Below are 26,757 nucleotides of genomic sequence, written 5' to 3' on the forward strand. Positions count from 1 at the left end.
ATTTAGATGAAGTACACTTCATCGTTAAATAAAAAGTCTCCACAAACTCCCACTTATATTTACCAGCAACACTGTTTATCCTTGCAGTTCCTATATATTTCAGTTATGAGTGGGAAAGGAATTGTAACAAACCTGGCAAATGAGACAACATTATGTCCTCAATTTAATTAGAAAACCTTTTTTAAAAAGGATCCATTTGTAAATCCCCTTGAATGAGGAGATTAAGTAAATGTTACAGCCTAATTAAATTATTCCATATAAATTTCATTTGCAGTATTCTATGAGGAAATTTATAAAGAGTTATGGAAAACACTTAGCATAATATTTCTGTTATGCAAACAGCCATAAAATCCTGCCATATTTCAACCTTGCAATGAGAGGTAAGAATAAGTACTGTTAAAGAGATTACCTCTTTGCCCTTAAATTTTGGAAATGAAAACGCAGTTATCTGGGCAATGAGTCTTAGAGTTATTCTTTATTAATAAAATAGAACATATTTTCAACTTGTTTATTTCCTTTAACAGCACAGTTTAACTTGTTTGATTTGCAAAATCCACATGTTGACAATGTCTTGTCCATCTTCATTACAACTTCATAACAGCATTAAACTTTGTGTAGGGAATTGTCCATTAGGGCACAAGCCTCCCTGACCTTTTGGTGAAACTGCTGATGTTGCTTCCTTTGACGAACAAAAGTGCTTGTCTATGGTTTGTGTATTTTTTTCTAGGGAACACCTTAAAGAAATAATTAGGCAGGCTGGTAGGTTGAGGAGAAAGTGGACCTTTACTGCTACTGAAAAAGCCTATTTATTTTTGTTTTGTTTTGGTCAACAACCAATAGTTTCCTTTGTGGATACAAGCCCTCTATAAAATGAAAATTGTAAAAACTCAAAAATGATCTTTCAGTAACCAGAAGCAAGCACAAATGGTGCTAATTTTTACTTACTGAGTTTTTTGCCTGTTGCTGCATTGATCTCAACAGCTGCAGGTACTTAAATAATCTTTCTGGAGACCTTGCACCCTACATTATGCACAAGAGAAGAAATAGGGGCAATTATTCCCAATCTTTCGCAGAGCCCAGGGAGCCACTCAGAGGATAGGCATTCTTCCTCCTGCTGTATTACCTTCACATTCACCAACTGGAATAGCTTCTCATAAAGTAGCACAGTAATATTCATAAGAAAAAATCAAATTTTTATATATAACAAAGGAAACATAAATGGTAAGAGAAATAAGGAAAAGAAATAAAGTTGAGTTAGTCTTTCTCACTTAGTCTTTAGCTAAGGGTGTCTCAAATGATATGTAATGAAAGGTCTTTGCAGATTTGATTGGGTGTGTGTGAGCATTTATGGCACCTGTGCCCACAGGGAGCCGAACCAGCAGCCAAATGGTAATGCTGGTGTGTAATTACAGAGCACTTTACTGCATTCAGTCATGGTTTGTTTCTCTAATAATTTCCACTTCCATTGTTCAAGAGACTGTGGACACTGTAGAAGCTGAGGTTCAAGTACCTGCAGCTGTTGAGATAAATGAATGTTATAACTGTTTTTAAGTGTCCAGGAGGAATGCTGTTTAAGAGGAAAGTTTGACAAAAGTATAGTTGAAAGATTCTGTGGACCTTTCCACAGTTATAAAATTTTAAATCTATAAATGGATCATTCTTTATCCTTCTTCTTCACTTCACAAACTGGCTGAGCTCCTTTCTTCCAATCCAGTAGAATCCATCATTCTTACATGGAAAAAGTAACTTCGATTTACTATTCAGCTGTAAAAATGCAGTCCCTTACTTATCTGTACTTGTGATTTATAACAGATTCAGACATTTAAAAAACATGTTAACCTATTTAAATAACAGTTTAAATGCTGCAAAAAGATTGTCAATCATGAACATAAATAGGTTTCAATTTTTTTTCATTTTCATACTCCAATAAAAGGACTTCTGTGCTTTGTTTGTTTGTATTTAAGTACTTTTAAACTTTAGAAAAACATAAAATGGAAAGGCAACAAAATTTTCAGCACCATGGAGAGAGTATCTGGACTTCTTGTTATCCAAGGATCTTTTACCAAACTGACAAAAACATACAAACTATTTAGAAAATGTTGTCTGATTAATTACTAAAACTTTTCTAATTTTACTGTATTTTAGAAATAGCATGTTTAAATTAACACAAAATTAGCAAAGGTAGGATTTTCACAGTACAAAATTACTGTGTATTCAAAGTTTTGGTAGTTTCAGCCAGCAATTCTGTTACTTTCAAACTGTAAGTTACATTTCTATATTGGTCACTAATATCCTGCTCACTGGTTTTGAAAACGTGATGTGTCTGTGTGTTTAGTTAGCAATATAAATAAATTAAAAAAAATTGAGGTAAATCTGGGTAAATGCGTTCTTGAAAATTTTTAAGTTCAAAATTACTTTCAAATAAAAATTTTTGAACTTCTATCTGGTTTAAACATTTACAACTTAAGCCCAAGATCAGTTTTTACTCCTCGCCCTTTCTCTTCACATTTACCTTTAGCTTCAATCATATCAAATTACTGGAAATTTTCTTAAATGAATGTCCTAGCTCTGTGGTTGCTCAAAAACTACAAAATGTTACTCAAGACAGTAAATGAATTCATCAGCACATAATGCCTTTCCCAGATCTCTGCACTCAAAGTTTGTAGTTTCTTCTTTGTGAAAATTTATTTTTTAATGATTTATTTGAGAGACAGAGAGAGAGAGAGAGAGGTCTTCCATCCACTGGTTCACTCTCCAAATGGCCACCAATGCCAGAGCTGGACCGATCAAGAGCCAGAAGCCAGGAGCTTCTTCTGGGTCTCCTGCACAGGCGCAGTGGCATAAAGACTTGGGTCATCCTTTACTGCTTTCCCAGGCCATAGCAGAGAGGTAGATCAGAAGTGGAGAAGCCAGGACACAAATCCGTGCTCATATGGGATGCTGGCACTGCAGGTTACTCACTACGCCACAGCACCAACCCAACTGATTTATTTTTACATGTCTACCTTCATCAGGATATGGAATGCCAAAAAAGAAATATGCAATTTGAATGGACTTCACTATTCAACTTCTGTATGCTTACTACTCCTTATTTATAATATGGAGATAGCAGCCCCTATTAATAAGGGTATTCTGGGGATTAAATGAGCTAATTCATGTAAAATATTCAGAACTGACTGAAAAAAATAACAAGTGGTACACAATGTTAATTATTATTGTGATGATGGTGATGGTGATGGTGGTGATGGCGATGTTGGTACTTCTGAGAAGAAGTATTGTCACAGGAAAGTGCCAAGATACTAGGAGGAGCAGAGACCATGATACATCCTGCACAAAGATTGCAGAAACTTATTAAATATTTTTAGGTGAATGAATGATTAATCCTGGATTAGAAGAGTTCAGGGAAGAGGTAATGAAAGTCTCAACATGATGAAGAAAGGAGAAAACAAATTTTAAAAACTTTCATGGGCCAGCGCCGTGGCTCACTAGGCTAATCCTCCACCTGTGGCACCGGCACCCTGGGTTCTAGTCCTGGTCGGGTTGCCGGGTTCTGTCCCAGTTGCTCCTCTTCCAGTCCAGCTCTCTGCTGTGGCCTGGGAAGGCAGTGGAGGATGGCCCAAGTGCTTGCCCCTGCACCCACATGGGAGACCAGGAGGAGGCACCTGGCTCCTGGCTTTGGATCAGTGCAACGCCAGCTGTAGCAGCCATTTTGGGGGCGAACCAACGGAAGGAAGACCTTTTTCTCTGTCTCTCTCTCTCTCACTGTCTAATTCTGCCTGTCAAAAAAATAAAAAAAAAAAAAAACAAAGGGGTATATAACTACATAATACATTTTACAATGACTTATAATCAAGGAATGGATTTTATAAAAATGAAAAATATAGCTATCAAAACTTCATTGGTTTTAACATTAACTCGTACATATCCTTTAGGGGTATGTAATGACAAAATAAGTCAGCAATGCAATCCTGGCCCCAAACTCTGTTTTATCATGGAATTAAACCAACTTCCGTAGACACACATAAAACAAATAAATGAATGAATGCAAGACTATAACTGCATTTTCTCTCCATAGTGTTTTATTTAAAAGTTCACAATTACAGCACCTGTAATAACACAGAACATTTAAAAGCAACCAAGGCTGCCATTTGAGGGAGAACTTTTCTTGAATGTAGAATGAATGATGCCCTTGAGTTTAAAATGTATGGAAATCATGGTGCAGAGGGTGACTGTGTAGGTCAACAATCCATCATTTGTATGGAAGGAACACAACTTCTAAGTTATTCCAAAAATTAGGGAGAGGATGAAATGGCACAAATCTGAAGATTTCATTTGGCCTGAATTAAAATTCAATGTAAAAACCAAGAACAAAGCCACCTCAGTGTTTTCTACCATCTGCTGATATACTTCAAAACTACAAACCTGTTAAAGAACTCTGTCACTGATCAGATTCAGTATCATGGAAAAAGATAATAAAATGTATGGATTAGCCAGGCCAGGCAGGTGAGAATAATTATCCAAAAAGGAAATACACAAATATGATGAAGGGGTTCATAAATTAAATTTGTATGTTATTTTACCAAATTTTTATACTATTCTGCTCTAGCAATGTGTCTTGTGTGTGGCAGATCCTATTTAAAAATAATGACAATATATTTAAAGTATGAAGAGAATGTAAAAAACACAGCAGCAACTTTTCTACCTTGATCATCTTTAATCAGCACCATAAAATGCTTGCTGGCTTCAAATAAACACATAGGGAAGCTGAGTCCACCAAAAATAAGGAATTAGTAAATGGATGAAATATCATAAAGAACAAACTTAGGAAGAACTCTAAGTACATTTTGGGGAAAAAAGTAACAACAAGTTAATTGTGAAAGGTGTATGATATTAAGACATAACAGAGTGAACTGAAATAAAGTTTGGTTTCAATATGCATCTCTGGGAAACAAAGCTGGGAATCAGTTCCTATAGAAAAGTGGCTCAGGTTGATTGAAGAGTGGGTCGTGAATGTCTTCTTCTCTATGCTGCTTTTCCAGCATACTGCCTGTAGTGGAAAAGACTCTTGGAGTCCACATTGCGAGATTTCTGCACAGCTTCAGCAAAAAGTTTGGTCACCTGAAAATATAATGGTAAGAATGTTAGCAAGCCACATGAGATGAAAGTGAGTGTCTAATGAGTCAGTAGTGAAAAGTCATGTGTCTGCTCCCAATTTTCAAAGGGCCAGGGGATGAAAGGCATACAATTTTTTTTATTTAATGGGAACTATCTCTTATATCTGAGACCTCTCCATGAACAAGCATATCTGCCCCCAACCTTAGGGATTAAAATTGACTCAGGAAACAAAAACATGATGGGCAGAAATCTAATGGGTCTCAAAGCATTGGATTTCCCTATGATAAATTTGGTGGGTCACACACAAATGAAACCACACATGTTTCATGCAATCATTTCCTGTGAGTTGGACAAGTGCTTTTATCACATCAATTTTCATTAAGCTGCTGCTTTTATGTAGTGACTTTCATTGAAAGACAATGAAATAAAAGATTTTATTTTTAGTCCATGCCACACTGTGTTGTCTTATACAACATATAAGTGTATGGAAAATGAGACAATCATGGCTATACAGGTTTTTGATTACTTTCAGCACTTGATAACAACTGTCCCATTTAAGCCATGACCAACCATGTTCACACCATTATTTTGGAGTCTGTCAGAAAAAGTCCTGGATATCTTGCATGTTAATGAGTAAGGAAAACACAGAAATAAACCACACATGCAGTCTATATATAAGGTGAAGAAAATACCTGAAAATTAGTGAGGAGAGCAATTCCACTGTCAACAGCTGTTCTCCGAATAACATAATTATCATGGACAAACTTAGTGTTGTTATTGGGGAGGTTAATCACCAGGTCGATGCTGCCATCTTTGATCAATCTGAAAGAATACACAAAATAAACAAAAAAAATTTGCAGGTGACAATGTATATTTTATGATGAGTTTTCAGAATTCTTTTTTTTTTTTTTTTTTTTTTTGACAGGCAGAGTGGACAGTGAGAGAGAGACAGAGAGAGAAAGGTCTTCCTTTGCCGTTGGTTCACCCTCCAATGGCCGCCGCTGCAGCCGGCGCACCGCGCTGATCCTGGCAGGAGCCAGGAGCCAGGTGCTTTTCCTGGTCTCCCATGGGGTGCAGGGCCCAAGCACCTGGGCCATCCTCCACTGCACTCCCTGGCCATAGCAGAGAGCTGGCCTGGAAGAGGGGCGACCGGGACAGAATCCGGCGCCCCAACCGGGACTAGAACCCGGTGTGCCGGCGCCGCAAGGTGGAGGATTAGCCTATTGAGCCACGGCGCCGGCTGAGTTTTCAGAATTCTAACATAAATCACTGCCTTAGCCACTCAAGTCAGTGTTGTTGCCTGTGATGACTACCACCTGCTTTCCTCTATGCCTAAGTAATTCAAATTGCACTCACCGGGGAATTATAATTTTTCATTGTGTATTTGAAAGAATTCTATGAAAGTCTAATCAATGGAATGCAGAGTTATTTTATCTTCAAAATACTATTGCTCCTTAGTAAGAATGGACAATGTTTTACAAAGAGGTGGTCACTCCAGTGCTGAAGTTGCTTCCACTTCCACACTCCCACCCCCACACTAACTTTACTTCAGGCATCCTGGCTTCCCGTGCCTCTCAGCAGATGAGATAAGAATGCCATCACCTGATTTTGAATCAAGTCATTTGACATTCTGTTGCTGGGTTCCTAAAAACACTGAGACATTTAAATGTCAAAAGCATGAAGTAGTGCTAATTACTGTTTTACAAAGCCACAAGCAAGGCACTTATAGGATTCCTGGAAGCCCTCTAAGGTCTGAACACAATGCCTTTCTAGTGCTAATTTGATAATGATTTATAGGTTGACTTCTTATGAACCCTAACAAATAGTATATTGCACAGATTTTGGTTTGATGTAGTCATTGAGTAAGCTGTTTTATCCTGGAACAACTGAAAAGGCTTCCCTATGCACTTATGTCTCACTTCTTAAATGTTGATGCAACAGTTTTCCTGAATGTTCACACAATGTGCTAAAAGATTATATCTTACAAAATTTAATGGTGATATTGTCTGAGGCATAAAAACCAGATCAAGAAAGAGCCATGTAAGTAATCCAGTGGACAAGGTTATCACACTGCTCGCCACAGTTTCTTGCATGTAGTAATTGCTCAATAAATTGATCCACAGATATACAACCTCAGTGTAATGTAGCTAATCAATCTTATACCATCTGAGTGTGTGTATATGTAGTGTATGTGTGTAGTCATCAAAAAGTTTGTGGGAAATGTGTATTATAAAAAAAGTATATGGATTTAAAATATGTTTGCACCAAAATAAATCACTTTAAATTCCATTTCCATGAACTTTTTAAAGTGCCCTCATACACAGTACAAATTTGATATGAAAGATAAAGAGCTGCATTACATTCTTCATGCCTTCTTATATCCAACAGGGCAAAGTGTCTTTACTAAGAAGTGTTTTTGAGGGGCCACACTATGGCTTAGTAGGTAAAGCTGCTTCCTGCAGTGTTGGCATCCCATATGGGCACTGGTTTGGGTCCTGGCTGCTCTGCTTCTGATCTAGCACTCTGCTGTGGCCTGGGAAAGCAGTAGAAGATGGCCCAAGTGCTTGGGCCCCTGCACCCATGTGGGAGACCCGGAAGAAGCTCCTGGCTCCTGGCTTTGGATTGGTGTAGCTCTAGCCCTTTCATCCATCTGGGGAATGAACCAGAGGATGGAAGACTTTCTCTCTCCCTCTCCCTCTCTCTCTCTTTCTTTCTCTCTCTCCCTCCCTCCCTCTACCTCTCTGTAACTCTGCCTTCAAATAAATTAATCTTTAAAAAAAAAGTGTTTTGAAAGACGTTACCTATCACCATGAACATATGTGACAGTGTGTGTTCTATAGTAATAAAGTAAATCTCACAAGAGTAAAACATTACTATCTTCCAACAACTTATTCACTTTTAAATTAGCTAAGAGGACTTTGAAAATACCTGCATTTGATTATGGGAAATAGCCATATCCTACTAGTTGTACAAATTAATCCTCTATTTGACTAACTCAGAGAACAGTCTGTCCAGTCCTTACTTTCTGATGGAAGAGAGGCTGGGATTCTGTCCTTCCTGAGACGGCCATGCCACAGGGGTGGCAGGAACATTGTTGGCGTTGAGCCAGTCCGATGTGGCTTCAGTGGCAAAGAGCTGCATCGAAAATGGAAAGACCAGTTATTGGGTCACAGGGAAGGCTTCCAAGAATCAAGAAAGCTTGCTGGGGTCACATGCCATTTGAAACATAAAGCAGAAGAAATCATTGAACATGAGCAGTAAGATGGTGCTGTGGATACACAGGGACTAACTTTCTGGAGACAAGGATTATTTAAATATTTTTAAATATTTGCATTGAGGAAAAATTTAACCACCTCAATTATAACTGCTTTTGTAAAGGAAAAATACAAAATTATTCGTAGCTGAGAATTCACTGTTACCAGGTCAAAAAAGCCCCATGATAGACCCATGCTGTGTCTTGGCAACAAGTTTGCTAAACCAGACATTGCATGCAGGAATTCACTACAAAGGTTTGCCTATAATGTAACTTTACATAGAAACAGGAAAGGAGAAAGAGAAAATATATGGAAATGCATTGAAGATTTATCCCAATTATACATAAGTTAAACTTTCTAAGTTTTTAACTGACAACTTCTATTCACTTTGTGGTAATGTTAAAACTTAAAACTAGACATTCTAATTATTTTAGTCTATATGAGTTTTGAAATTACAAAGTTAATTAAACCTTTCAGGATGAAAGGACATATCTTGAGCTATTTCCTTTCCTAAATGTCTGAAATATTTTGTTTTGTGGAAAGATTTCAATGCTGACCAAAAAACCACTTAAAAATTAACATAACATACCTTGAAGCCTTCATTGTGTAATTGTTCAGCCACACCAAGGAATCTTGGACGGAATGATTGCTGAAAGGAATTTAACAAAATCACTTTTTGGATACACAATGCTCCTTATTCAATCTTATGCTATATGGTATTCCCTTATACCATTGTTGCTGGGTGTCTTATATTTACTGAGCAGCCTTATCCCTTTATCCTCCTATAGTGAGTATGACTTCTCAATTATTTTCTAGTATAAATGAAAGTCCTTCCACATTGTCATGCTCTTTCCTTTTTTACTGTAGCCCCAAATCTCCATTCTCTCTCTCTCTTTCTCTCTCTCTCTCTCTCTCTGTTTAGTCTACTTAGTCTCTGTAGGTCTAAATCTACTTCAGTTCTGTATGGATTCTTTTCCTGACCAGGGAGAATTTATAAGACTCCTAGATTAGGAATTCCCCACCATGTCAATCTTACTGACTGTTTGGCCTCTTCACCTGGCCCTAACTGCTGAGTTCCACCTTTGCACTGCCCCTACAATAACTCCACTATGTCCTAGGAACACATGCATGGGTTCCTGCTGTAACTCAATCTTTTGAATTTACTCTGAGACAATAATGTCTGTGATTAAAGAATGAAATGGAGTAACTAAATTGCATTAGAAATCCTGGCTTTACTGACCATTAGCAGTGTGTGCTGAAGAAAGTCAAAGCCTTTAGGTCACTTCTAAATCAGAGATGACAATAGTGTTCTCCACAATTTGCCAACCTGTATTGCCAGTAGTAACATAACCTGCAATGGAGTTCCCTCATCTGTCACATGGGGATAGTAACGGTGTCTGGTATAGGAGCGCTGGGAACGGTCAACAGCTAATTATAAGTAAACACTACTAAAGTGCTAGCACTATAACTTAGCAGCGACTGGCCCATGAATGGTTCTCATAAATGCTAACTATCACATAATTATTATTTTCAGCCTCTCAAAAACTAACTTCTACCCCAGCATCTTTGTTTCTAAACCTAGGAGGCAAGAGTCCTACAGAGGTGAGACTTGATCCCAGAAAATCCCACTGTTACCAATGCAGCCCAAACCAACTTTCCCTTCTATATATATGCATTTTACTTCTGTGCAGATTTCCCTAAATGCAGATTTACTGCTTAGATGTTTTCTCTTGTTTTTTTTTTTTTTTCATGTTTCTTCACTTAATTTTACTTCTTTGAAAAGTAGAGTGAAAGAGTAAGACAGAAATAGAAAGGAAGTGAGAGAGAGAGAGGCCCATCCTCAAACAGCCAGACCAGGCAAGGACACAGCTATGAACCAGGAACCCCATCCATATTTCCCACTTGGGTGGCAGGGACTCACACATGTGAGTCATTATCTGCTGCCTCCCAGGGTGTGCATTAGCAGGAAGCTGGATCAGAAACAGAGGCAAGACTAGAATCCAGACACTCCAAGATAGATGCAGGTGTCCAGAGTGGCAATTTTAACTTGTGATATGTTTAACAGCCATCCCTCGATATTTTGGTATAGCTCATTGCTGTGTCCTTAGCACCCCAGCTAGACCTGCCTAGCATACAGGTCCTAGCTTCTCTAGACCCTTCCACTTGCCTACAGAGATTCCCAGCCCCTATTCTACCTCTTGTAACCAAGATCTAGTATTTACAAGACCGTGGTTATTGAAAGAAAACAAATATCAAATGCTGACCTTGATTTTATTAATATGAGGATGTAATTGAGCTAAATTAAATATTTAAAATCACATGAAAACAAAAGCATATCCATTCTTCCTTAAATGGGAGCATTTTTGCTCATTAGTTTTGTAAACATTTTTAAATAGATGACATAAGTTGACTACTTAAACAAATATATTGCAATCTGCTTGTAAACATGTTAGTGATGGTAGAAACAAATCATGAGTATTATCCTATTTCAGAGTCAGAAACTAAGAATTGTGATAACAAAACATGTCAAACTCCTTGCACAATTTTGATAATGTTCAGTGCAGAAAACCTCCTAATATTGACTTGTAGAGGCTCTCTGAGAACAGATCTAAATCCCAGGAAAAGGCCCCAAAGACTATGTTCAAATATAAAATTCTTTCAGATTCTGCCCTCTGAATCCCAGAACTGCAGTTTTATGAGAGGAAACTATTGGCAAATAGAAAAGATAAATGCAACTGGATGAATCTCAGCTAAGGCAGGCTCAGAGGTTATTCACAACCGTCTGCTAGAACATGAATTGTAACCATGCCCAGGATAGTAGCTTTCCATTTCTACTTAGGATCAACAAGAAGAAATGAGTTTGGATGAAAGAAGCTCGTAGCCAGACATAAATATAAAAAAGTACAAATACAAGAAAATAACAATGATATTCCGACAATTTAATGTGGTATGTGGTAGTCTCTTTAAGAATAGGTTATGCAGAATAGAACAATCATATGTTCAAGTTTGCATCCTTTTTGGAAAGCATGGGACTGAATTAGATTGCATATTTGAATTCTTCAATATACATGAAGTATGCAAAATTAATTAGTCTGTTAAGTCCCACTATTTAGGAATGTTACATTATGACATTTTGCTAAACACAGAACAGACTTTAATAAATGCTGTATCACATAAGACTTAACAAAGCTTCCCAACAAATATTTATTGACTGATTGACTGATTTACATATGATTGATAGATTGATAATGCATTGAACTATCTATTCTCAATCTCTTAAATATAAAAAGTCACTGAGGGGCCAGCATTGTGTCCTAGTGGGTAAAGCTGCCACTGTGATGCTGGCATCCCATATGAGTGCCTGTTCGTGTCCAGGTGGCTCGATTTCTGATCCAGCTCTCAGCTGGTGTCCTCAGAAAAACAGTAGAGGATGACCCAAGTGTTTGGGGCCCTGCCACTCATATGGCAGACTCAGATGAAGCTCCTGACTCCTCATTCCTGGCTGCTGGCTCCTGGATACAGCCTGGCCCAGACCTGGCCATTGCAGCCACCACCTCCAGAGTGAATCAGCAGATGGAAGATTTTCTCTCTCTCTGTCTCTCTCTTTCTCTCTCTCTCCCTTATTACCTCCCTCCCTCCCTCTTCCTGTGTAACTCTTTCAAATGGATAATTATTTAAAAAGGAAAAAGAAGTCACTAATATGTGATTACAATAAGTAGCACCAAGACTTTTATGCTAGTTTCTAAAATGTCATTTCAGAAGTATACTGTAGCCGGTGCCTTGGCTCACTAGGCTAATCCTCCACCTGCGGCACCGGCACCCCGGGTTCTAGTCCCGGTTGGGGCGCCGGATTCTGTCCAGGTTGCTCTTCTTCCAGTCCAGCTCTCTGCTGTGGCCAGGGAGTGCAGTGGAGGATGGCCCAAGTCCTTGGGCCCCTGCACCCACAAGAGAGACCAGGAGGAGGCACCTGGCTCCTGGCTTCGGATCGGCGCGGTGCGCCGACCGCAACGCGCCGGCCGTAGTGGCCATTGCTAGGGTGAACCAACGGAAAAAGGAAGACCTTTCTCTCTGTCTCTCTCTCTTCACTGTCTAACTTCGTCTGTCAAAAAAAAAAAAAGCATAGTGTTTCTCAGACTGTGGTCCCCAGGCCAACAGTGTCAGTGTCACCTGTGAATTTGTTTAAAATATGAAAATGTGGGCCCCACCCCAGATCAAGAATTAGTAACTGCAGGAGGGGATCCAAGAAATCTATAGCTTCATAAACCCTACAGGTGCTTCTGATGCACACTTAAAATTAAGAATGGGAGGACATAGAGGGTAACAAATGGATCCTTCACTCATTGTAATTCAAGGTCAAAACGCATTAACTTTGGCTAAAGTCACAATGAAAAATGTTGAGGGAGGAGTACTAGAATTTAATATTTTTTTCTTCATTGTTTTAAAGTAAAATAAGTCAGCAAGTCCTCCAAGACCTGTAGATAACAGGCAGAACCTCATTATGGAGCTGTTTCATGCTGTCCCCCAAGTGGAAAAGATAAATATCTGACATGACAGTATTGGCAGTTCCCAGCCAGGGAACTAGTCTGCCTTCTGGTCTGGGGTGTTGGCTTCCATAAGCACATTATAAACTCCTATCAAACATGTATTGAACACTTGTGACACATAAAACAGCCTCTCTACAAAAAGAAATTACAGCTGTCAGCTTGCATCTGAGTAGCCTCAGATTTAAAAGCTGATTGAAAATACCTGTATAAGAAACCATTTGTTACTAAAGGTGAAAAGTACAAGCTGATTTATTCTTGTAGAAATGTTTATAAGGAAGGAAATCCTTTAAAATGAAATATATATATATATCTCCTCCAATGATTATTTTTCACATTAATCCAAGTTCTGGCTACAGAAAAGAAAGCCAAGTTAATGCTCTGTGATGCCTGTGGAATCTACAGGGACGTCTGGATTGACAACTCTATGGTTGTCCCTAATGATTCCATATTGAAGACAAAAGGTTATTCATGTCACTTGGAGTTGTCTTTTCAAATAAAATGCTTGCTGTGTGTTTCTGAGCAAGGCTGAAAACGCAGATGTCAGGTGGGTGCTTGCCACTCCACAAGCATCACTGAATAGCCCAATCAGATGGCAAAAGGCAGTGAGTGCTCTTGATCTACTCTAGAGCAAATCCGTTATTGTTAGCGATGTTCCAGAAAACTTCAAAACAGGGCAGATTGCCTACACATAGCAGCTAAAAATATGTTGTTATGGAATCAAAGGTAGCTGGAACCACTGCAAGGAAATCAAGGATGATTGTGTTGCCACATAAACCTGCTTTGTGCCCTTATTAACAATAGAAATGCCTCGATATGCAGAAAGCCTCTTGGTAGAAACACAAGACATATTAAGTTGACAAGGATCCTGGGACAAAATCTAAACCTCCATCCTTTTGCCTCCTAAGTCCTAGCTAATATTGATGTTATGCATTTTTTCAAATTACCCAGGTAATTTAACCCTTGGGATTTAACATGGCAGGGGTGGAGGGACATTAAAAAAAAAAAAAAAGCCTGAATGTAAAGATGATTAGGATGAGGAAGAGAGAGAAATACTAATTTGGTGCATAAACACAGTATGCTTACTAAATTTTGATAACTGGTTGGCATTTATTAGTAGTAAAAGACTTTTTTAAATGTTTATTAAGCTTCTAAAAATAATTACAAATATTGCCTGACTGAGTCTCTTTTCCTATTACTCCATATTTCTTCAGTTTTCTCTTGCAACCTGTTGTGCAAAATTAATGAGTTAAGGTATCCACATCAAATCCTCCAGTTCCTAACAGACACTGGTTCAGGGTCAGAAAGTGTAGAAACAACAAGACCGTGAGGTCAGCATGGTGGCATAGCACATAAAGCTGCCGCCTGAGTGCCAGCATCCCGTATGGGCCCTGATTCAAGTCCTAGCTGTTCCACTTTGGATCCAGATCCCTGCTAATGCACCTGAGAAAGCAGCAGAGGATGGCCCAAGTACTTGGGTCTCTGTACCTACATGGAAGCTCCTGGCTCCTGGTTTTGGATTTGCTTAGCTCCAGCTGTTGTAGCCATTTGGGGAGTGAACCAGTGCGTGGAAGATCTTTCTCTCTCCGCCTCTGCTTCTGCCTCTCTGTAACTCTTGACTTTCAAATGAATAAATAAGTCTTAAAATTTTTTTAAAAAGACCTTTAACTCAAAGAAATGGGATAGATATTGATCTCTGTCCTCATTCATACATGAATAAGAAAAGCAAATTAACTGAAATAGTACTAATTGTCAATGTCATTCTGTCAGTGACTTTCACATAGCCTCATAATAAATAGATTACTACTCTAAGAAATCAAAAATACAGTGAGGACTTCCTCTCAGAACTTCATCACATAATTGACCCTCAACTAGATGCCTTCCACTGTATTTCTAGCACTAATCTCTATTTATGAGAGGTCTTCATAAGGTTTGCAGAACATGTGTATTATGGAAAACTATGCATTGATTTGAAAAATGTTTGCACCAATATAAGCTTATCTTTGAATTTCATTTTTCCATGAATATCTTGAAATACACCCATAGATTGCCATACTATGTTATGTCCTTTCTAGTTGTAGCTTTACATACTTGAACAAGTTTGTGAGTTCTTCTGACCAAGGAGAATTATGTTAAATAAAATGCTTTTATAGAAGTACAATGTTATCCTGAAGGATAAAATCCTAATCACTTAATCAGCAGATGCTATCAAGCTTTGTAAAAACTTGAGATTAGATTTGGATTTATTTAACTATGAAGATATCCAGTGAATTTTACAGCAATTACCTCTCTAGTTAGTATATTCTGCTTTAATTTCAGTTCAATTTATTTAAGCATTTTTAAAATCTCTATGAATGAACATCTTTTATATAATGATGGAAAAGTTCTGCATTAACTGTCAAGGATGGCATGTTTCCCTTGCCTCCTGTCTAAAATAGGCCTGAAAACTGATTGTTATTTATTCCTAAAGGCTTGGAGTCTTGCTCCTTAATTTTGCCACAGCTATAAGCATTTTGTCGAGTATGATGTTATTAAATATTTTTAAAGTAGTTTTTGACCTTGTCATTCAAATATATACATTTTTAATTTTCAACATTGTGCACTCATGTACAGAGTGAGTGGTTCTTTGCAACAACTTATGAAGCTGCTGGAACACTGACTTCTTAAAAAAAATAAGAATGCATTGAGAAGTAAAACTTCAAGAGCCAGATCCTTTTTGCTTTAAGAAAACTCTTTTTCCCTATAAAACCCTTTCTTCCTACAAAGCAAAATTCTGTTCACTGATGCCAAAATCACACAAATACTTCACAGGGATCAAATTAATTTTTGCCTCACATTTCCCTGCAGCACTAGAACCAAACAAAGCACAATTTTATACATCACTGCCTTCCCAATCTGGTATTTGAAATGTTAGCACTATTATGATTAGTTGTGAAGAGGAGGACTAAGGGCATGGTCTCCTCTCAATGCCCCCAGGTCTCACATTAAACTTTAAGCACAACTGGAAGTTGGGCACATAGTTTCAAACTTGGGACTTAATAATACTTAATACCCACTTATAATGTGATGAGTCTCTCATATGGAGTGATTTGTCTCTAAACTGCCATTAAGCTTCACGATTACAAGTCATCTTGTTAGTCTCCGTTCTGGCTATTCACCACTGACCTTCTAGCACTTTTATGAAGCAAAATCCCAAGAGGCTGCTCGCAGAAACTTCTCCAATGCTAGTACTCATACAGTCTCCAGTATCTGTCTTGCTTGTATTAAGACACCCTACAGAGATAGTATCTACAATAATCACCCACTAGCTTGAGAATACCTGGAACTGTACTAATTATATTTTTATTGATCTTTATGTAAGCATGCAGGGTGTGCGTTTATTAAAAGCACAGCAGAGGTGTGATATAATACTATCCATAGTTCTTATAGGGCCCCAGAATTCCTATTATCAAATGAAAGTGAATGACCAGTGGGGAAGCATCTAGCCCTTTTTCAGGGAACTTATAAACAGAACAGAACGTGTGTAAATTCTTGCAAAACTCACTCCAAGGGCTAATAGAAGTTTCCAGTCTGCCATTTTACTCCAGTATTACATTTTCCTTTTAATAATAAGCCAATAATGCTCTTTTCATTGTATAAGCTGTTTATTTATCAATATCTTTCTCTGTTTTCTCCTAGAAAGTTTATCAAATAATAACATTCTAAAAAGTTGTCATAATATCTGACTTTCTTAGGTCCACAAATTCACTGCCTATCAAGAACTTCCACTCTGAAATGTCAGGGTGAGAAAAGTTCTAAAATAATGCTTCTGTATTCTCTTTTCCTGACAGTTTTAAGGGGAAAAATTTCATGTATTTCATATATATTGGTTTAGGAGCATGGAAGTACTTCCCACCGTACCCTCCCTCCTACTCATGATACTACCCTCCCTCCTCCTTTCTTCTTTATTGCTTCTTTTAATTTTTACAATGACATACTTTCAGTTTACTTTGTAACAATAAGATTAACCCTACACTAAGTAGCATATTCAACAAATAATAATAAAAAATAAAAACCCACTATTCCTAAACAGTTAAGACAGGGGCTAAATAATTATTGAATCTCAAAATGTCAATTTCACTCATATACATTAAATTGTAGGTACTCTATTAGTTATCACAGATCAAGGCAAAACATATGATTTTTTTTTTGGACTGGCTTATTTCACTAAGCACAATCATTTCCAGTTGCATCCATTTTGTTGCAGAAGGCAAGATTTCATTTTTTATGGATGAATAGTATTCCTTTACACACACACACACACACACACACACACATATATATATATATAATAGCACAATTTCTTTATCCAGTCTTGAGCTGATGGGCATATGGGTTGATCCCATATCTTAATAATTTTGAATTGAGCTGCAATAAACATGGGGATACAGATAACTCCTTGATATGCTGATTTCATTTCATTTGCATAAATCCCCAGGAGCTGGCATGGCTGGATCTTCTGATAGGTCTACATTCAGACTTTTGAGGTATCTCTATACTGTCTTCCACAATGACTGACTGCAACCACCAACAATGGGTTAGAGTACCTTTGTCCCCATATCCTCGCCAGCACTTTTTGTTTGCTGATTTCTGTATGATAGCCAATCTAACTTGTGAGGGGTGAGACCTCATGGTGGTTCTGATTTGCATTTCCCTGATGACTAGTGCTGCTGAGCATGTTTTCATGTGTGTTGGCCATTTGAATTCCGTTTTTTGAAAAATGCCCATTCAGGTCCTTTGTCTCTGTCTTCATCAACTTTAAAACCTTGATGTTTAGTAGTCATTCTGAAGGACTCAATGGAGGGAAGGAGGGAGGAAGAAGCAGTGGCCAGGAGAAGACAGTTATGACTTCAGTTTGAGAAATGTTGGATTCTAGACATCTAGAGGGAGGTATCCAGCAGATTGCTAGAATTATGGGATGGCTGATGGATATTAGATATTGTGGACATGGTTAAGTTGGAGACAGAGAGAGAGAGTGAGAGTGTGTGTGTGTGTGTGTGAGAGAGAGAGAGAGAGAGAGAGAGAATATCCATAGCATAACATATAAAAACACAAAATAAAGGAATAGGAAAGATTCTTTTTTTAAGGTACCCTGAATCCCTATCCCTTTCAGAACAAATACTCCCTCACTACCTATTGTTCTTTCTGTATTTTATTTTATATTTTACTGGTTGCTGCAATAGCAGAAAGCAAAACTTTGGGAACAAACAGGAATCAAATATCCATTCTTACTATAAGTCACTATTCCCCTTAGTGGACTGTGATACAAATCTCCTGTCTTTTAAGCATAACAAACTTCTGTTTTCCCAGGCACTCATAGCATGTGATCATAGGCACACAGACACACCCACCTACCTGGATTCCAATCAGGATGCCTTTCTGGGGTATCTTAAATCCGGTGGAAAGCATTGCCTTTAGGAAGGCTGTGTGAATACCTTCACCAAAGCAAGCCACCTATGTGGAATTTAAAGACAAAATAAAATAGAGGAAACAGATAATAGTCAACCACTCTAACCCAGTCACAACACAAACAAAAATATAAATGAAAAGTACTTTACTCATAGACTGCTTCTCTACATTTTATTGACATTGCTCAAAGACCTTGCAATCTGAATCCAGGGATTAAAAGGCTGGCCAGGGTTGATGTATCTTATGTTTTTAATTAAGCATAATGAATGAATAAGCAATTCTTTCTCTAACCAACAATACTCAGTGGAGCAACAAAATGGATTCTGCTGTGAGTTATTTGTTACAAATCACAGCTTCTGGTCCATAATGTGGTAAGTTTCCAAGTGTTAATAAGACTCATGTTTATAAGAGTTTCTCAGGCATGGAAAGCCAAGACACTGTGACAAAAAAAAAAAATCTCTGTGAGTGAAATCCCAGCAGAAAGAACCGGCCATCAAAGGAGGTACCTTTCTCTGAAGGGAGGAGAGAACTTCCACTTTGATTATGGCCTTGTCTAAATAAGATTAGAGTTTGTGAACTCAAGAGGCTTCCATAGCCTTGGCAGCTCATGACAAGAGCCTCAGGTGATTACTGACATCATAGGTAAGAGTGTCAATTATTAAATCAACAACGGGATTCACTGTGCACTTAACTCCCCATGTAGGATCTCTGTCCTTAATGTGTTGTACTATGAAAATTAACGGTAAAACTACTACTCAAACAGTACTCTATACTTTGTGTGTCTGTGTGGGTGCAAACTGTTGAAATCTTTACTTAGTATATACTAAATTGATCTTCTGTATATAAAGATATTGAAAATGAATCTGGATGAAGTATGTGATGGGAGAGGGAGTGGGAGACGGGATGGTTGCAGGTGGGAGGGAGGTTATGGGGCAAAAAGCAGCTATAATCCAAAAGTTGTACTTCGGAAATTTATATTTATTAAATACAAGTTGAAATAAGACTTTTATATTTATTAAATACAAGTTGAAATAAATAAATAAAAGGCTTAAATAACACTATATGTCATATACAGTATGCAGCTGTACATTAATTCATAGGTCAGTAGCAGAAATGACTAGCTGCTGATCAATTGGTTAGGCATCATTTTATACAGTTTTATAGCCTTCTAAAAAATAAAATAATTTCATGAAAATCTCAAAGGAACCTGTAATCTTTTATGATTATTTTCTTAAAATGAACCAAAATACCCCACTACAAGTCCTAAATACCACAGCCATATATAACAACACAATTCTAAACTAATTCCAAACTAACAGTTCCAAACTAACATACAATGTAAGAGAACATAGTGGCTTCATCTAGCATTGTTGTGATACAATATAAACTATAAGTGAAGTTGCTACCATAGCTATTGAACAATGGCCACATCTGAACATGATGAGAATCAGCTCTGCAATGCAAATCATCAATTGGAACAACTATAGATCCACCATAATAGTAAACAACATTCATGGCTTAAATTCGTCCTTTAAGCAAATGACTCCCTTCCAGTGCAATAAAACTCCTCAGGACTACAACCTTCAGTTGAGCACAGATGCATGCTGCTTTTTAACCCACAATGAGAATTTTAACCAGTCAAGTTCTGGATACCTAATAAGTAATATTAACCCGTTAATGGGTTAATTAACCAACTTAATGGGTCTCAATGTCTACTGAGAGGAATTGAGCAATCCTAACCTAAGTGTGTGACATTAAAAGAGATTTCAGCAATTTTGTACTGAATAATGGAACGTAGTCAACTCTTCCACTAAAGATTAGGACTATCAGCCCTACTTTACCTCTAAGAAAATGTTTCTTACTAGGATCAGGGGCTAGAGATTTCAGCTATCCTACCACAAGCCCCTTTGAGACTTAAAATGTATCTTTGATGCACAATTGAGAATTCTTATTCTGATTTCAGGTATGAAACACACCTTATATCATCACACTTGAATATAAATCTAACAAAAGAAGTACCTCTTTAATACTTTAAAGTAGATACAAAAAATGAAAGCTAAATTTCTAATTTTTCATATTTTCATATTTCAACAACTCCAGTAATGGATTATTGAGGTAGAAGGGATGTAAGCACTGAAGACAAATTTGCCACACAAGAGAAAACAGATGGCATCAGGGGAAATATTTTCCTCCTCATTCTGAACTCCAGACCAACTGAAAACACAGCCAGCTACTAGTAACCATGGGTTCAAGAAGAACCTAAAGAAAGCCACTTTATAGTGCCTGGAAATGAAATGTTGTACACTCATTTTAAAGTTGGGTTTTCTTGCCTATTAATTTAAAAGAAGCAACAAAAGTGCTAAGAGCCCCCCTTCCTAAGAGTCCAAATACAAACAGGATTTGTTCTTCACTGCCTGCATTTTGTCAGGCTTGGCTTCTCATCACAGATCTTGCTTGTAACCAGGCAACCATATAAAATATCATGTATTTGTTGCAATTAAATATTTTCCCCTTTCAGGTTTTCCTTAGTACCAAGAGGAAACCATGACACTGCCTGGTCTGATGTTGCCACTCCAATGTGCACTGATGAGAATCTGAAGGTTGCACATGTCTGTCAAGGGCTAGGTGATTCATAAAACGTCCTGACTTTGACATGTAGAGAACTTTCTAGAATCTGACAGCTTTCTACAGAAACACATTTCACATTCTTAAAGAAACCTTCAGCTGATACAGTACCAATACAAGTGAACAGGGACATCCAGTGGCCAGTTCCATTATAGTTTTTAGATAATCCTCAAGAGGTTAAGATTGCTTTACGTGATCCTGCCTCTATCTGAAGGTTCCACAATATTTACACCTATGATTTTTCTAATGCAGCCATTCAACACATTGCTAATAAAAATTCAAAGATCTAATTTCCATGGTAACAAGGTGGAGGAATGAGGTGCTATTACAGACTTGAAGACCTTAAAGTAAAAAGAAAGACAAGAAGAGATTTATGTAGATGTTTAGGGATTTATTTGAAAGGAATACATGAATTATATTCCCATGTTAAAATATAAATGAAAATTTAGATTTTTTTCTTCGCCTTAAAATTCTTAAGACCTTTGAGATTTAACTGATAGAATTTTGTGTTCCCTTACTACTTACTAGTCTACTTACTTTACTAAGATCATAAAACCAAAGATTTCAAAGTAGATTTAATGAAAATATTCATGGATTATTAACCCACTTACCTCTCCAGTGGAAGCCATCTCACATCTCAGAATGGGGTCAGCATCCCTCAGCCGGGGCCAGGAAAACATTGGAGCCTGTCAAAAATAACAGGAAGAAAAAATACAAGAGAGAAACGTATAAAAGGCAAAAAATAAGAAAAATATCCTTAGTGAATCATCTCTCACAAGATCCATTTAGGCTATGTTAGACACGTAAGAAATCTCTTTGGTCCAAGCATTTGATTTGAAAAATAGCTTTAAAATAGTGTTCCAAGAAATTCCTGAGCTCTTGGCCAAAATCTTGGGTTAAATAATCACAAATTATTTCTGTAAATAGGGCCCCTGTGACCAGTCTAGACTAGTATTTCTAATCTGCCCTACACATATTCTTATTGGAATGATTTCAAACAAAGTCTATTGGGCATTGGACTCCCCAAATACAGAGTTCAAACGCATTTTTTTTCTTTGATAGTATTTTGGAACATTCCTCTTTTCATTATGATTATTTGAACTTGCAACAAGTCACCTTGCCAGAAACGGCTGTCTGTAAGCTGACTTCTGAGACATTAAACTGCTGTTGACACCTCTTAAAGCTTTGAAAAACACTCTGTTTGAGACACTTTTTCCCAGAGCTTTCCTATGAACTAAAGCATGGGAGTGACTCTTTTACATTTATTTTATCAGTGCAATTCACAAAGAACCAAGTTCTTATTTCTTGCATATGTCCGTTTATCTGGTCTAGACTATTCTTGTATTGATTCTGGCAATCCTCAGAGTTGTCATGGGCATTCTAGCTTAAGTTCATTTCACTGAGTCATCTCAGTCAAGGTATTATATATTCTTGCCTCCAGATTCCCTATCCCTCCATCTGTTGATACCCATTGCTTCACTAGGGCTATTGATAATAAAAAGATAACCTTAAAAATTCAAGATTTATATACAATGATAACTAGGAAAGAAGTAAGTTGGAAGATGGAGGGCATTTCAAAAAATGTATGTCCACCCATCACTATCACTTTCAGTGGTATATTATGTCAGTATGAAGGTACATCAAGATTGTGGAAAACAGATTCAAAAGATAAGTTTGTTTTGGTGCAAGAAATTTTTGAAATCAATGCATATGAGGTGCCTCCAAAAAGCTAATAGAAAATGCATGTTATTCAGAGCTAAGCATAGATTTCAATTTTTTTGCACCAAAACAAGCTATCTTTTAATTCTATTTTCCATAAAAGATTCGAATTACTCTTTTTCATACCAATTTAGAAGAAAAATTAAGAAGTGTATATCCTTCTGTCTATGAATAAAGAAAGATGAATTTAAAGTTCATATCTAAAATCTTCATTAGACAATTATTTTTCAGTGTCTACTACCTATTGGTCTCAAAGAAACAAAAAATACTACATATCCCTATTAAGAGCATTAACAATTTATGTTTGTGTCATAGTCTCTAGGAATAAAATACCACCCTAGCCATATCATAAAACATGACATTCTATCTCAATGTGCTGTAACCTATGGCATCCTAAATTATCAACTTAAGGAAGATTGATAACCTTTTTCATTCACAGCTTCAAGGAAAAACATCCACTATGAAAGTAAGAAGTTAGCGATAGCACAATTATGGCTGAGGTCACTTAAACATAGAATCAGGAACTTTTTGAAGGCATTAGAAATATGTTCCCTAAATATATCACACAATATAAATCAATTTCACTGGATGCTTCATCTAAGAAAATCAAATATATCTATATAATATCTCATTATCCCAGTGCCTTTCCAGTGGAGTAATTAGAGGTTAAAGTTCACCATGCACAAGCGAATCAGATAAAAGCAGCTTCAAAAAGCACACATACACACACACACACATATATAATTTAACATATATAATCTAATTAAAATATTAATTGTATATACATATATACATGAAATCAGTGAACTATCTTTACATTTTCCTGGTCACTTTACATTTGATAAATGTGTCATCAAACTGATAATCTCTTAAAGCACCACTATACAAAGAAACTTCTATCTCCATTTTTCACATAGAAAAATGGTGTCACCGAAGAAACTATAAGCTAAACAAAGGCAGCCAAGATGGTAGGAATTTTACCAAACCCTCATTATAGCAACTTTTACAAGAGTTACATATTTGTGAAGACTTGGCACAATTCGAGCCTTATCCTAACAAAATATTCCAGAATTTCTGTTTACCAACTAAATTAGCACCATCATGTGTCAGTTTTACAACCATTGCTTATAAATCTTTTTTTAATTGGTTTTGAAGCCATGCAATTCTAAGTGATTTTTTAAATTTTTTGAAATGTGCATAGTTTTCCTATAGTTTCCCAAGGATAATTTCATTGTATTATTTTGAAAGGAAATATAAGTTCTCAATTTAGCACTTTAGTTAGAAGTCACATAAGATTTTTGATCAAATTTGTGCCTTTAATTTCACTGGCCTTTATAAAATGATTTACAGATTTTTGAAAATGTTACCTTAATTGCGACATAGTCAGCGGGAATTATGGGATTCTCCAGTGTTGGAAGATATTTCTCATCAATGTTTTCTCCAATCATCACTTTAGTGGCCACATCAATGAAGTCTACCCCAAGAGTCTTGGAAACAAAGGGGAAGGATCGAGAAGCTCTCAGGTTGCACTCAATCACCTAACAAGATAAAATTCAAAAGAAGAATAATGAGAGCCAATAACAATAATGTTAATAGTCTCTTTGCCATTGGATACTGGCTATTATTAACTGGTGACCAGTTCTTGCTTTTGCTATCCCACTTGTCTCTGCACTGCTTGGACTTTTTCTAAATGGTTGGCTTTAAGTCAGTATCTTTGAACACTGACTTTGATCCATCCCTTTTCCCTAATCTCCTTCCTACATACAGCCAACAGATTTAGCATAATGTACAGCTCAGATAACACTCCTACTGAAGAGCCTTCCTTGGATTTCCATTGGGATCAAGCTAAGTCTAGTCCCTGTAGGTTCTCTATCCTCTTGCCTCAACACACGTTTCTTCCTTGTCTTTCTCGCAACACATGTTCTCGCTTGTCACTTTCCTGGCCCCATTCTTACATTCCAATTTTATTTTCCATTATTTATCTAGAAAAATGATCTCACCATCTCCTAAAATGTGCTGTTCCTCACTTAGAATATAATATTCTGTATATTATATTGTCAATACTTTCTTCAAATTGTCAAAGCCTAGAAATTCTATAAAGTCTAGATTACCATACAAATTTTCTTTGAAGTCTTTAATGATCCACTACAGACCAGGCACATGATATTGCAAAAAGTATTCACATAAATGAATGCACACACTAGGAAATATAATCTCTTTATTCTATAACTCCTATAGCATTTCATTTGTACAACCTATCTAGCAGGTACTATACCTTATATTTATCTACAAATTTCTCTTCCTCTTATTCCTCACTCAATTAAAAGGTCTTTCAGAGTACAGACTGTGCTTTATATGTCTCCATAGCCACCATATGACTGCATTGAAAGTGGTACATAACTATTGGTTGCTAATTGGTTAAATGGACTAAATTAATTAAGACTAATCTTACTGATTTAAATTAAATATTTTTTTTTTCTTGCAGATGGTATCCAAAACAGCTTTCTTCTCAGGGTTGGGGGTAAAGCAGAACTTTGGTACATAGAATTTATGACGACACAACACATTGAATTTAGTTGAAGACATGCATGATCTGTCTAGAGTATACTGTGAATGGCATACAGCGATCTTCATTCCAGTGGATCAGAGTGCTTTATAAAGCTGTGACTGACATATTAGTGACACTAAGAGGCTGTGCCTTTCAACAAGGCAGGCTTTATATGCTGTACAACATCACGCATTCAGACATGAACCACTGCAGGGGTCCCAGTTGTTCTGTGGCTGGTGTTCACAAAGAAGATTATAAGAGAAACACAAACCAAAATACCCTAACACAGTGGCAATGTCCTCTCAAGCACCTTGGCATTTCTTACCAAGACATCGTTTCCTTTGACAAGGAACTGGACATTGAATGGACCAGAAATGGCAAAAGCTTTTGCGATCTTGCGGGTAGCATCCTTCACCTACAGCAAAAGGACAATAACATAGAGCTGAAGAGCATAAAAAACAAACAGAAAGGTACAGCCCCTTACATTTAGATTGCTTTCATTTCTCTTTACATAAAACTACACATACATTAATAAGAATAAAAATAAGGATAAGAATAAGAATAATAGCAGGAAGCACCATAAGGCTTCTAGTAACAGAATAATAACATGTACTGAAAATAATCACAGCAAGATAACAGGAGAAAGAACAAATAATTTCATAAGATTATCTCTCTGCCAAATGCCCACACCTACCTACAATTATGTACCCGTGTTTTTTTCGAGGACAAAATAGAATCCTTTCTGTCTAGTTGCCACAGCACCAGAAACTGCCATCCAAACTCTATATCAATCTAATGACCTACCTGCTGAGAGGTGCAGACCCTGAAATTACATGCTACTGCAAAGAGACCAGGGAGATTTCCTTTATGTCGCTTTTCTGTTGCCCTAAACTCTACAAGGGTTGCTATTATGGTCAGAAGGAAATGGCGTTTCCCTGCAGGGAGGTCCTGAATGTCTGCATGCCACATATAGGAATTCCTGTATCCAACCAAAGCCAGGAGGTTTTTATGCCAAGAGGGGGCACTGATTACAAGAAGCAAGAGGTCCTCACACATTACACTTACAAGAGTTGTTCAGCAGCTTAATTGAGTATAAAACAAAGTAGAGTCTGTAGGACACTGAGTTCTGAGAGATTTGGAAAAATCTGAGTTCTTGAGGTCATGTCTCCTGACATGAGAAATTGAAATACTAGACATTTGAAATCCGGGATCTTTCTTCTTTTATGCTGCTGGTATTACAAAATCCTGTTCCCTCTACCTTTGGGAACAAAGCAAGACCTGAATGCAGTCCAGTGTACAACCAGAAAGACATGCCTGCATGGAATCCAATGACAGGATCTTTGCAAATGCTTTCTGTAAAAACCTGGTTTGGTTTCACAAACCTGAAGATTACTAGAACATTCTCAAAGATTATTTAAAATTAAAGGCTCTGATGGACACCTTACTCTGCGTATTGAGTACTGAGGCAAAGTCAAATTTTATGGCACGTTATTTTAAGGAGTGGCTC

General features: G+C 37.2%; 1 protein-coding gene across 1 annotated transcript in view; it reads right to left on the reverse strand.

Moving 5' to 3' along the window:
• Nucleotides 1-4,057: 4,057 nt before the first annotated feature.
• Nucleotides 4,058-26,757, reverse strand: part of CPS1 (carbamoyl-phosphate synthase 1) — a 136,436-nt gene continuing 113,736 nt past the window's right edge. Inside the window, exons 31-38 of the mRNA XM_002712455.5 lie at nucleotides 25,576-25,665; nucleotides 24,070-24,240; nucleotides 21,595-21,669; nucleotides 18,305-18,403; nucleotides 8,959-9,018; nucleotides 8,138-8,250; nucleotides 5,808-5,937; nucleotides 4,058-5,118 (exon numbers count right to left, since the gene is read on the reverse strand). Of these exons, the coding sequence (XP_002712501.1) occupies nucleotides 5,023-5,118; nucleotides 5,808-5,937; nucleotides 8,138-8,250; nucleotides 8,959-9,018; nucleotides 18,305-18,403; nucleotides 21,595-21,669; nucleotides 24,070-24,240; nucleotides 25,576-25,665 (834 nt within the window). The 3' untranslated portion in view covers nucleotides 4,058-5,022. The remainder of the gene's footprint in view (nucleotides 5,119-5,807; nucleotides 5,938-8,137; nucleotides 8,251-8,958; nucleotides 9,019-18,304; nucleotides 18,404-21,594; nucleotides 21,670-24,069; nucleotides 24,241-25,575; nucleotides 25,666-26,757) is intronic.

This window comes from Oryctolagus cuniculus, chromosome 3, assembly GCF_964237555.1.
Source record: "Oryctolagus cuniculus chromosome 3, mOryCun1.1, whole genome shotgun sequence".
NCBI lineage: Eukaryota > Metazoa > Chordata > Mammalia > Lagomorpha > Leporidae > Oryctolagus > Oryctolagus cuniculus.